The following is a 12,465-nucleotide window of genomic DNA, read 5'->3' on the forward strand; positions in this document are numbered from 1 at the left end:
CTATTAGGAAGACGTGAAAGTGGGTTCTTAAGAGCCCCAGACTTGCTTGTTTATTCATTTCAAAAGCTGGCTCAATGAACAGCAATTTAGATGAGTGACCTAACAGTAGGTTTCACTTCTGACTTTCTGGAGAATCAACATGGATGATCAAATGATGCTGGGGCTATTGTGATCATCCAGGCTGATTCTCCAGTGTGAAGTCATACTTCTGTTTGTAAATCTGTGTCTGCAGTAGACTCCACGTGTCTTTTTAAAAATACCTGGTTTGATTTTTAAAAGTCCACTCAGCTACAACAAGAATTCTACTGAAGCATCAAGGATATTTTTACAATTTCCAGTGTTAAATTGTTCTGATATTCAAATACTTTTACAATTTTAAAAATGCATGTCTCTTCTCGGCCAAACTTTTCTAGCTTTAGCTTCCAGTCCATGGATATTTCCATGCCAACGTCTGTCATAAATGGCAAAGCCATTTTTGCTAGAGAAAAAACACATTCATACAGATGGAATCTGGGACTGCACTAGCTAGGGACACTTTTGAAAAAAATGAATTTCCATGGCCAACAACCTTGTGCTTTTAATGATAAGAAAGGCAGTATGTAGAATTTTATGGCTTACTTAAAAATAAGTATCTTTTTCCGTTAACTTGGAAGCATGTATTTGCAGATTCTTAGTGTATGTTGTTCCTTTCTTATTTTCTTTCTCAGGGGAGTTGTATTGTTCTTTGCCCAGCCCTAAGAATGTCCATTTTGAATCTATAAACATGAAAAATGTCCTTCACTGGTCAGCACCAGAAGGCACAGGAGATGGAGTAGTCTACAAGGTGAAGTATTCAGTGTAAGTTGGCTTGTTTATTTTATCCCCCCCTGACTTTTACTTTAGCATTTTAAATAATTTAAAAAATCTTTATGCAAGATAGGGTTGCTAAAAAGTAAAAAAAGGAGGACTAAAATGTGGGTTAGACTTAAGCAATGTGTTTTTTACTTTTAACTCTGGTACTGCTTACTTCAGATCCAGTTTAAAAAATTTATAAGGAGACTTTCTTCCTATTAAAGAAGTGTAGGATGCAACATGCAAGCTTTCAGGGGCATTCCTGAGAAATGACAGAAGGACGAACAAGGACTGTGCTGTGAATTGGCATCTGTACACATTAGCCTTCTGTACACATTTAAACAGATCTGGAGATGTAGTATTTAATAGAATATTAACAGCACCCAGTGTTTCATTGTTTTTTTCTAACAGACCCAACTCCCACAGATTTCTTCTGATCCCACAAGCCTCTCTAGTCTAGGAGAAGATCCACTGAAGTTATCAAGTATCGCAGAAAACCAAGTAATGTGATTGGAATCAGGCTCTTCTATTTTCAAGGTCTGCACCTTTGCAGGCTATCCAGGAATTTGAGTGAGGACCAGAATCTATTTCCGTTATTCCCACTGAGAGAGAACTGGGTCATTCTGCAGGACAGTGCTGGAAGTTTAGCTTATAAATAGGTGTAGCACTGTAGTCATGGCTGATGTCACGCTCACAATCTTTACCTCTAATATGAACACTTCCCTGAGTCTAGTAATTTTTTCATGACACTAAAACAAATTTATATCTCCAGAAGTTTGCTGTAACTTGTACTGGCTACTAAAAAAAGCAAGGAGTTGCTTCTACAGTCCGAGACTGCAACCTCTTTTGCCCAGGTCTTGCTCGCTGTGCTAACAGAGGAGCAGTATAGTCGACCTCCTAGAAAAGGGGAGAGTGCGCAGTAATTATGAAATGAACGATAATTGTGTAGAAGGTAGAATGCTCAGAAAGCACTAGCTATGCTGACTCTGCAGGGTCAGCTGGTCCGCGGAAGAGTCTGTAGTCATAGGTATTGCCATCTCTCACACTGAAGGCAAAAATATTCCTATGTGCTTCTACCTGCCTAGGAGAGCAAGGCCTTGAGCTAGGTGGAAAATGGTGGTGAGTGATACTGTCTTGGAGTCATGTAGAAGCTGCCACATGCCCTTACTAATTAGCAGCCAAAGGGGAATTCTTTTCAGCATAATGTGAATGTGAGGAGCAGGAGCTTCTGAGCAAATCCAGGCAGGAATTTTCCAAGGAAACCTCGATTTCTTCTACTAGTGTATAAGAGTTGGTCAGTACTGAGGCATTGTTGGTAGCATGTATATGCCCCTTTTTCAACTAGAAGGGTTCTGAAGCTCATTGTATTCCAAGAATTAAAGAAGAAAAAGAAGTAACAGTCAGCAATGAGTAGTCTTCTGTCCACTCATTTGGAGACCCTGAGCATCATCTGTCTCCGTACACCAGGATGAGCCGCTGACCATTCTGACAGAACTCTTTGTCTCTATATAAATAGTTATCCTGACTCTGTTGTCCTGTGTTTAGAGTTTAAACTAAAGCTGTGGAGACTGAAATTGAGAGATCTCTGGTCTGTGTAAGCAAAACTGGACTTAGATTGGTATCAGTAACAGCCCAGTTAGTTCCGTATGGCCTCTTCTGGATAGGGCCTACTCTGATTTATTTTTCATTAAAAACTTGTGGAAATCTTGTGTTTATCTTAGCTGAAGTTGGGAATTCCTTGAAATTGCAGATTTCTATAAAACAAGCAAACTGTTTTATCAGCCGTAATATCAGTTTCTGTGCTATGTTATCAGGTGACTAATATCATGGCAATAGCTTTTGTACAGCTCCTTTCTCTTTCAATATAGATACGGTGTTGGCAAATGGATTAGAAAGCCAGAATGCAGGAATATCAACAGAACGTGGTGTGACCTCTCCAGTGAGACCTCTGACTACGAAGAACAATACTATGCGAGCGTTAAAGCCTTCTTAAATGGGATGTGTTCTGACTGGATGGAGACCACACGATTCAACCCTCTTACAGACAGTAAGGAAAGCTAATCACACAGCCAGATGTTCAACTGCCTTGATTAATACTGTATGCTCAGACTGCCTGTGCCTTCATAGCATATGATATTTTAATTTTAACATGAGGTTAGATTTTTTGCAGTTGTTTCACATTTGTGCTTTTGGCAGAAGTAATTGAAATAATCATATTAGAATTTGGATATGTGTATGTTATATATATGGTCTTATATCTACTGAATACTCTTTTATGCTATCGTAAAGCTTTACTCAAGGCAAATAAAAGCTGTGGCACATCCACAGTATAAAGAACTCTGATTTTGAAAAGGCTCTATTAAAGCAAGCAGTAATCATGCTGTAGAGCACAATATCTCTTATATGTGCCAGATAATCTGAGAACATACTAGTAATTTAGCTTGTTTTAGCAAACTGAGTTTCAAGGTTGTTTATCCTGCGAAGTCACAGGAATTCCTAGGCAAAATTCCAGGTCAGTGTTCACCTTCTCACTGTAAAGATTCTCTTAGTTATCTGATAAAATAATTTTCTACCAATATAAATTAATTGTTTGAAGTCCTACTTAGACTCCCCAAAACATTACAAAAATTTAATATCATCCACTTTAAGAAACTGCATGGTCAAATCAGTGTGCCTCTGCTGCATTTGACTACTTTTTGTACGTGTTTATTTTTCCAGCTAAAATTGATCCACCCATGGTAAGCGTATCTTCTACTGAGAAATCTATTTCAATCATTCTGACTGCTCCTGAGAAGTGGAAGAGTCCTGAGGGAGAATCCGTATCTCTGCTTCAAGTGTATCCTGGCCTGCAATACAACGTGTCTGTCCTCAACAAAAAAACAAAGAAGCGGGTAAGCTTTGACAAGGCTGTAGAACTGCACTGGTTAAATCTGTGCTCTGTGCTTCCTGAAATGTGCTTTGTCCGTAACAGCAAGAATTGAAATAGGATTCACAGCCTTTTAGGAACTGTAGGATCATTCAGGTTCGAAGGGAGCTCAGGAGGTGTCTAGTCCAAAGTCACGTTCGAAGCAGGATCAGCTGTGAGCTCAGACCAGGTAGCTCAGGGTTTGTCCAGTTGCATCCTGAAAACCTCCAAGGACAGAGACTACACAACCTGTTCCACTCTTCGACTGTCCTCTTGGGGGGAAAAAGTGTTTCTTCATATCCAGTCTGAACCTCCCTTTTTCAACTTACGTCCATTGTCTCTCATCCTCCCACCATTCAGCACTGTGAAGAGCCTGGCTCCATCTTCTTGATGACCTCCCTGGGTCATCCTGGGGGCTGCTGTTAGGTTCCCCTGAAGCCATCTCTTCTTTCCTGGGTGGAACAAGCTCCAGTTACTCAGCCTGTCCTCACAGGACAGTGCTCCAGCCCCAGCCATCTTGATGATCCTCTACTAAATCCACTCCAGTTTGTTAGTCTTTTCTGTATCGGGGGGAACAAAACTGGACACAGTATTCTAGATGTGGTCTGATGAGCGCTGAGTGGAGGGGGATAATCCCTCCCCTCCATCTACTGCCTCCTCTGTGTGCCTCCTTTTCTGCAAGGGCACGTTGCTGGCTCATATTCAGCTTGCTGCCTGTCCCCAGTCCTCTTCAGCGGAGCTGTTCTCTGGCCAGCCAGTCTATTGGCAATACCTGCAACACATCGTGACAGAGTGCATGCTTTGCCACCACATCTGAATATCTTCATTCATCTGTCTCTGCAGATTTACATGTCATTAGCAAGTAGTAGTTCCCAGCATAAACATGGTAGATGAGGAAGAGTTCAGTGGTCGGTTGCAAAACCATTCATTCTTCTGTTCCCATGCACCAGGCACAATCTCTGTCTGGCAGATCTCTGAATTTCCTGAAAAGAGACAGAAACCTTACACCAAAAAAGGTCACCTTCTCTCAAAGGGGATATTAAAATGCCAAGATTAGCAATTAGAGGTATACAAAAGGGGGGGTTGGTTTTTGTTTGTTTGTTTGTTTGTTTAATAAAGATGCTTAACATAGGGCAGTTACTTTACCTTGAACTCCAAGATCTACATAACACTCATTATTCTAAGGCTCCTATCTTTACCAGAACATCCCAGTTTGAAAGATTTTGTGGAACCGTACCGTGTGCCTTTCATTGGCCTATGTGTCAGGACAGGGCTGGAGTGATGCTTTTAGCTCTATTGCAACATCAGCGTGAGAATGTGGGCTAGTGGTAGCACGCAGTCCTACTTTATATTAAGCATGAAATTGTTCAGTAGTGGTAGAAGAATAATTGACTGGAAAATAAAATATTCAGAGAGGACATGACCTAATAAATAACTTGAGTTTTGATTGCATTCGGAAGAAAAGGATGCAGCTGGCAGTTCTTACAGTATCATTATTCTTTCCAGAAAATTTGTGTGCTTGTGACACATTTTGTATATAAGATCTTTACTTTTCTGTGAGTGAGGAGGTAAAGGGAAAAAAACCCACTTTTTTAATGTCTTCCAGTGGTTCTTCTCTGTCAGCAACAACACCTTGGTTGTGCCGTGGTTAGAACCTGGAACAGCTTATTGTGTCAGCGCACAGATATATGTCACCACACCACTTTTGCACAGTGGGTTCTCCAAAGAATATTGCATTGCTACTTTGAAAGGTATGTGTAAGCTGGCAAATTACAAAAAGAAGATGCAAGTTAGAAAAAGTCATGGTGATTGAGTTTAAGTTTTATATGTATCCATTCTGAGGGTGAAAAGCTAGCATTGTTTCCCACCTCTCTGTGCATTTGTACTGATGAAAAAATCTTTGCCTTTAATAAAACATATCTGGGATCTACTGACTGGAAGGTACAACAGTAACTCTGAAGAAAAGGATTCTTTGAGTCTTAGTTAATAGAGAATATTTTTTCTCCTTGAATGAGGTTTGGGAGTGGCAGAGCTGGGTCAGTCTGAGGGTAGCAACAGGAGAACCTGAGGGAAGGGTTGTTACTTCTTTTTAGAGTTTCATTTATAATCTAGATAATAATAAAAATTTGTCCTGTAGCTCAAGTGTCATTTTTTTAAACAAGGAATTTGCAGGAAATTTTATTGAATACATTTGCATCCCATAGCCAAAAAGAATGTGGTGAATGCTCATTGCTATCTGAATACATTAAAAAGTTGCTCTGTACAATGAAAACTTCTGTTTTGTTAACAGATAAAACAGCAGATGAGACTATAACAATTGTATTTGGATATGTTCTCCCTATCATGCTGGCTGTCCTTTTTATTTCAATGACATGCTATTGTGTGCACAGATATATTCATGTCAGCAAACAGAAACACCCAACAAACCTGGTAAGTGTTCTTTGTTGCTGGATGATGCTGCCAACCTTGGCACTCACAGCAGAGCTGTGCGTTTTCTGGGGCTCTGGGGCGGCTGGGAGGAAACCATAGCTAGCTGCAAATAAAAGCTCTAGTTGCCACTCAGATCAAGAAAAGAACATCACATTGCGGTTTATTAAATGCAAGAAAAACAGAGTAATAACTCAAGTTAGCAACTGTGTCTAAAAAGATGACCAGATCTGAAAAGATGACTAGAGCTAATGAGGACCAGAACAGAGCTGTTTGTTTGGGAAGGGTCATTGCCATAAGCAAGGCCTGAGGTGCACTGAGGCAAGTTCTGTTAGGAAGTCAGCACTCCCTAAATTTATCTAGCAAGAAGCACAGTAGAGATTCAGTGAACAAAAGTTATTAGTTGGTTGAAATCAGAAACAAGAAGAGAAGATAATGAAGCAGTGCAGAAACTGCATGATGTTTTCTTGGACTATTACTGGGTATTACATTTTACCATTTAATTGTGATTGTGAAGGATTTAGCACATGTGTGTCATACAGATAATTTAATCTGGATTTCAAGAATACTTTCAAATACTGCAGTGTTTCCTAACACCCAAAAATGTACCAACAAACGCATTCTGTTATTTAGACAGCCCAAATACACTTTCTACGTTAAAATATTTGCAAGTTTCTTAGAGCTACGAAGTTTGTTAATTTTTAGAAAGAACACATAAAGACTAAGAAACATTACTGGTTTCCAGCTCATGAGTCCAGCAGAGCTTTCTCACAGCTATCTCTAAACAAGTTGCTCAACCGTAAACATGCAATTACAATAATGAATGAATACTTTGATGTTAATCCAATCTGCATGACATGGGAGGTATAAAGGAGCTGGTTTCAACATGCTGATGTTTCTGAAGAAATCTAGAGCAGTGCAGAGGTGATAGGAGAAATGTTCACAGAGGGACTGAATGCTTCATGAAGGGTGCAGAAGGAGTAGAGCAGCTGCTGCTGCAGTGCGTTCAGATGTGCACGGAGACACCTCCTGCACCTGACGAAGCACCAGCTTTATCACAGAATCGTGGAATCACAGAGTGGTTTGGGTTGGAAGTGACCTTTGAAGATCATCTAGTCCAACTACCTTGCCAAGGGCAGGGACATCTGTCACTAGATCAGGTTGCTCAAAGCCCCATCAAACCTGACTTTTCAATGATGGGGCACCCACAACTTTTCTGGGCAACCTGTTCCAATGCCTCACCACTCTCGTGGTAAAGAGTTTCTTCCTTATGTCCAATCTAAATCTACCTTCTTTCAGTTTAAAACAGTTGTCTTTTGTCACTACGGGCCCTGATAAAAAGTCCTTCTCTGTCTTTCTTGTTCTTTATTCTTTATCCTGGGACACAGGGCATGGTAGAGATAGATAGCCTGGTCTCCCTTGGAGAGCTAGCAGGACAGAAGTCTTTACAGTCAGAGAACATAAAGGCCTATTTAGTGAAAAATTCCCACTCAACAGCAGACTAAACAACTCCAGGAGTCTTTTCTTTTATAAATGTATTATTTATATGTTGGGGGTTTTTTAATGTCCATTGCACTTTTTTATGACCACCTTGAAGGCTTCAATTTTATTTCTCCAACTAAGGGTTCAGTTCGTGTTAAGATAACAAATAAATATAGACTTTGTATTTTAATGATGCTCACTGCTCTTCCCAACCTACAGACTATTCCACATGGGCACCCCGTGTGGTCAGGGGGAGGTGGAATAAGCAGTTTGTCTTGGTCCAGCACTTCTGACTTGGGGGAGTTTTCAGACTACCTGGTACATAGGTTAGTGGTCTTAGTCTTCCATTCAAGCTTGAAAACGCTGAAGTGCAGTTTCTGGTTGTTTTTGTGTTGCACTTTCCTTTACTGACTGCTCATACAGTATTTATTTTGTTAGAAATATTACTCATTTCAGAAAGATTCCTATTCTTTAACTAGATGATTTATCACAGAGACACAAAAGCAGCCTGTGACAGACTGCACAATGCAGGTTCCATACAATGCACTTCAACCTTATGTATAGCTTCCTCTCTGAATGGAAGCCTGATGTTATTTAATTCCCTGTAAGCTATAACTAAACATGGTACCTGACTCTGTGCTTGTGGGATGTGGTTTGGACTGCACTTGCTCTTCACCAGTTAAAAAGAGTGGAATAGATTCTGTAATCTGTGACCCAAGGACAACCCTGGTGTTTTCTCCAAAGTCACTTGAGTATGTGCTGGTGGAAACAAAACCAGAATTTGGCAGAATTGTTCTAACCGTTACTTTAACATGGGGAAGATGAGAAAAGGGAAAGTAGAGCTGATCATAATGTAGTTTTACTTTGGACAGAATTAAAAAAGTGGAGCATATTAACACTTCTGGAGGTTTATGTGATGAACTTCCTTCTTCCCTAAATTGACGTATGGAATCCTATTAAGTTCTAGCCTAGCCTTATATTTTAAAAATCTGTAACAGTATAATAGGATAGAATAGAATAGAATAGTTCAGTTGGAAGGGACCTACAATGATCATCTAGTCCAACTGCCTGACTGCTTCAGGGCTGACCAAAAGTTAAAGCATGTTATTAAGGGCATTGTCTAAATGCCTCTTAAACACTGACAGGCTTGGGGCATCGACCACCTCTGTAGGAGGCCTGTTCCAGTGTTTGACCACCGTCTCGGTAAAGAAGTGCTTCCTCATGTCCAGTCTAAGCCTCCCCTGGCGCAGCTTTGAACCATTTCCACACATCCTGTCACTGGATCCCGGGGAGAAGAGCTCAGCACCTCCCTCTTCACTTCCCCTCCTCAGGGAGCTGCAGAGAGCAATGAGGTTGCCCCTCAGCCTCCTTTTCTCCAAACTAGACTAGCCCAAAGTCCTTCGCCGCTCCTCACGGGACATTCCTTCCAGCCCTTTCACCAGCTTTGTTGTTCTCTTCTGGACACGTTCAAGGACCTTCATGTCCTTCTTAAATAGTGGGGCCCAGAACTGCGCACAGTATCGAGGTGAGGCCACACCAATGCTGAATACAGCGGGATAATCACCTCTTTTGACTGGCTGGTTTTGCTGTGTTTGATGCACGCCAAGATGCGGTTTGCCCTCTCGGCTGCCAGGGCACACTGCTGCCTCATATTGAACCTGCTGTCGACCAGCACCCCCAGATCCCTTTCTGCAGCGCTGCTCTCTTGTCACTCCTCTCCCAGTTTATACTTGTGCCTGGCGTTACTCCATCCTAGGTGCAGAATCTGGCATTTTGACTTGTTAAACAATCATTGCCCAGTGCTCCAATCTATCTAGATCCCTCTGCAAGGCCTCTTGTGCCTTGAGAGAGTCAACAGCACCTCCCAGTTTAGTATCATTGGCAAATTTGCTAACGGTGCATTAAACTCCAGCATCCAGATCATTGGTAAGAATATTGAACAGGACTGGCCCTAGAATTGAGCCCTGAGGAACATCACTGGTGACCGGTCGCCACCCAGATGTAGCCCCATTCACTACAACACTTCGAGCCCAGCCGTTCAGCCAGGTCTTCCCCCAGAGCACCAGGTACCTGCTCATCTCACAGTTGGACAGTCTGTCCAGAAGAATGCTGTGAGGGACAATATCAAAAGCCTTACTAAAATCCAGAAAAACTACATCCACCGCCTTCCCTTCATCCACCGGGTGGGTGACCTTATCATAGAAGGATATTAAGTTAGTTAAACAGGACTTTCCCTTTGTGAACCCATGTTGACTGTACCTGATGATTGCATTATTCTTTAAATGTCTGTCAATAGCACCCAGTATGATCTTCTCCATAATTTTTCCAGGTACTGAGGTTAGACTAACAGGTCTGTAGTTCCCTGGGTCTTCCCTCACATCCTTCTTGTAAACTGAAATAATGCTGGCTAGCTTCCAGTCAGCAGGGACCACCCCAGACTCCCAAGACCTTTGGTAAATGACGGAAAGGGGTCCTGCCATAACATCTGCAAGCTCCTTCAGTACTCTGGGATGAATCCCGTTGAGGCCCCGTGAACTTGTGAACATTCAGCTGATACAGCTGGTCCCTTATGATTTCAGCATCCACAAATGGAAAGTCACTGTTCCTGCACTCGTGGCCTCCAACTCAGGGGACCGGGCAGCCCAAGGTCTATCAGTATTATTAAAGACTGAGGCAAAAAATGCATTGAATGCCTTCGCTTTTTTTTTCATCCCTATTAGTTTGATGACCATCTTCAACAAGTATTAGTCCAATGTTTTCTTTAGACCTCCACTTGCTATTAACTTACTTAAAAATGCTCTTGTTATCTGAAACAATACTGGACAGAATCACTAAGGTTGGAAAAGACCTGTAAGATCATCAAGTCCAACCATCGACAGTTTCAACTCCAGTTGAGCTTTGGCCTTTCATGTCTTCTCCCTGCATATATGAACCATGACTCTGTAATCTTCCTGCAAAGCCTGACCTCGCTTCCAGAGATCATACAATTTCTTTTTCCTCCTGAGCTCCACAAGAAGTTCCCTGTTCAGCCAAGCTGGTCTTCTGCCCTGCTCGCTTGACTTATGACACCATGGGATTGCCTGCTCCTATGCTTTTAAAAGGTGGCTCTTCAGAGCTGACCAGCACTCATGGATCCCTAAGCCCTCAAAAGCAGATTCCCAGGGCACTCTGCTAAATAGCTCCCTGAATAGCTTAAAGTTTGCTCTCCTTAAGTCCAGGGTAGCAACTCTCCTGTCCTTTTTTCTCATTACACTGAGAATTTTAAACTCAACCATTTCATGATCACTGTGGCCAAGACACCATCTCATTTGTTTTCCATCCCCTAATCCTTACCCAGAGGCTGTCCACCACTTCATCACTAACTGTAAGGGCTGTACAATCAAACCTCTCCCTTACGTACAGTGAGACACCTCCACCTTGCCTGCCCTGCCTATCCCTCCTGAACAGCCTGTAGCCCTCCATCCCAGTACTCCAATCATGGGACTCATTCCACCAAGTCTCACTAATACCAATGACATCATAGCTCTGGGAGCTGACCAATGCTTCCAGTTCATCCTGTTTGTTTCTCATACCGTGTGCAAGCAGTGAGATGGTATTTTTATTATACGTGACTCAAACCAAAATATTTTTTGTTTTCCAGGTATGGCAGTACACTGACAAATGCAAAGAAAGGGTTTTCATACCGTGTGAAAAAATCATGGTCAACCTTATTACTGTTAACATGGATGAATACAAGCCATCTGAGGAATCCAATCATCTATCAGAAAGGAAAAGTCCCTGTTATTATACTGTTTACAATGGCACCGAAGGGAAGGATTTGCCTTCAAAAGAAGTGCTGGAAACAAAACATTTACTTGATATTTCACTCGAAGAAGATATTTTAGCAGAAGGGGACCAAACTGGGAACTGGCCATCTTATGGCCAGACTGCAACAAAGAGTACTTTGAGACATGAAAATGCAGGGACTGTAGAGTATGAACATGATGTAAGGGCTGAAGACTTCAGTCCTGGTCAGAAACTAGAAGACCTCAGTTTGAAAGAGCAGACCTCTGCCCCCAGGGGACTACTAGGTGCTTTGGGGGACTTGGTTAACATGAAAACAGGAGAGCCATATTGCCCCCAACTAGAGGTGAGGGCAGCAGACCCTTGTTTGGGACAGAAAGTAGAGGAACTTAATTTGAAGATGGTTGATGCAGCAGATGAATTGCCGGCCGAGACCCATATCAACTTGGTGGACTTGGATGCTGAAAAATCTGGGCAGACATCCTATCCTCAGCTGGAAAAAATAGCACAGGGCCTCACAGAGAAAGAGGGTGAACAGACCATATTAGTAGACTGGGATCCTCACACTGGAAGACTGTATATTCCTACCTTCTCCAGTGTTGAAAATCAGGTGTGTGAAGGAGTATTCAAGTGTGATGATCCTGACAAAGAGGGAATTTTGTCCAGACTGTATGAGGAGGAGGTGTCTGATGAATCATCAGAGGACCAAGAAATGTATCTCCTGCAATTCAAGGAACAGTGGGGACTGCATGTAGAAATGGAAGACTGAACAGTAATTTTCTAAAATATTCCTAAATGCAAAATCTTGTTTCCTTTGCCAAAGGGAGTGATGGACTCAGTGGAGCAAACACATCTTAATGTATTAAAGGTTTTGGAACCATCACAGTTGAACAACTTATTCATTATATGTTATTTATAACAGTTTCCAGACGTGATGTACGTGATTTCAACTCTTATTGTAAACCCCTCAGGTAAAATATGATGGTTATGAGACTCTCTACTACAGAGGATGCTGTTAGGATTTTCACATTGTAATT

General features: G+C 41.8%; 1 protein-coding gene across 1 annotated transcript; it reads left to right on the plus strand.

Annotated features, from left to right (window-relative positions):
• Positions 1 to 709: 709 nt before the first annotated feature.
• Positions 710 to 12,197, plus strand: IL20RA (interleukin 20 receptor subunit alpha). Its single transcript, XM_059835737.1, has 6 exons — positions 710 to 837; positions 2,700 to 2,878; positions 3,550 to 3,722; positions 5,343 to 5,487; positions 6,027 to 6,166; positions 11,286 to 12,197. Exons 1-6 carry the CDS (start codon positions 764 to 766, stop codon positions 12,195 to 12,197), a joined length of 1,623 nt encoding a protein of 540 aa, XP_059691720.1. The 5' UTR covers positions 710 to 763.
• Positions 12,198 to 12,465: the final 268 nt, after the last annotated feature.

The sequence above is a fragment of the Gavia stellata genome, chromosome 2 (genome assembly GCF_030936135.1).
Source record: "Gavia stellata isolate bGavSte3 chromosome 2, bGavSte3.hap2, whole genome shotgun sequence".
NCBI lineage: Eukaryota > Metazoa > Chordata > Aves > Gaviiformes > Gaviidae > Gavia > Gavia stellata.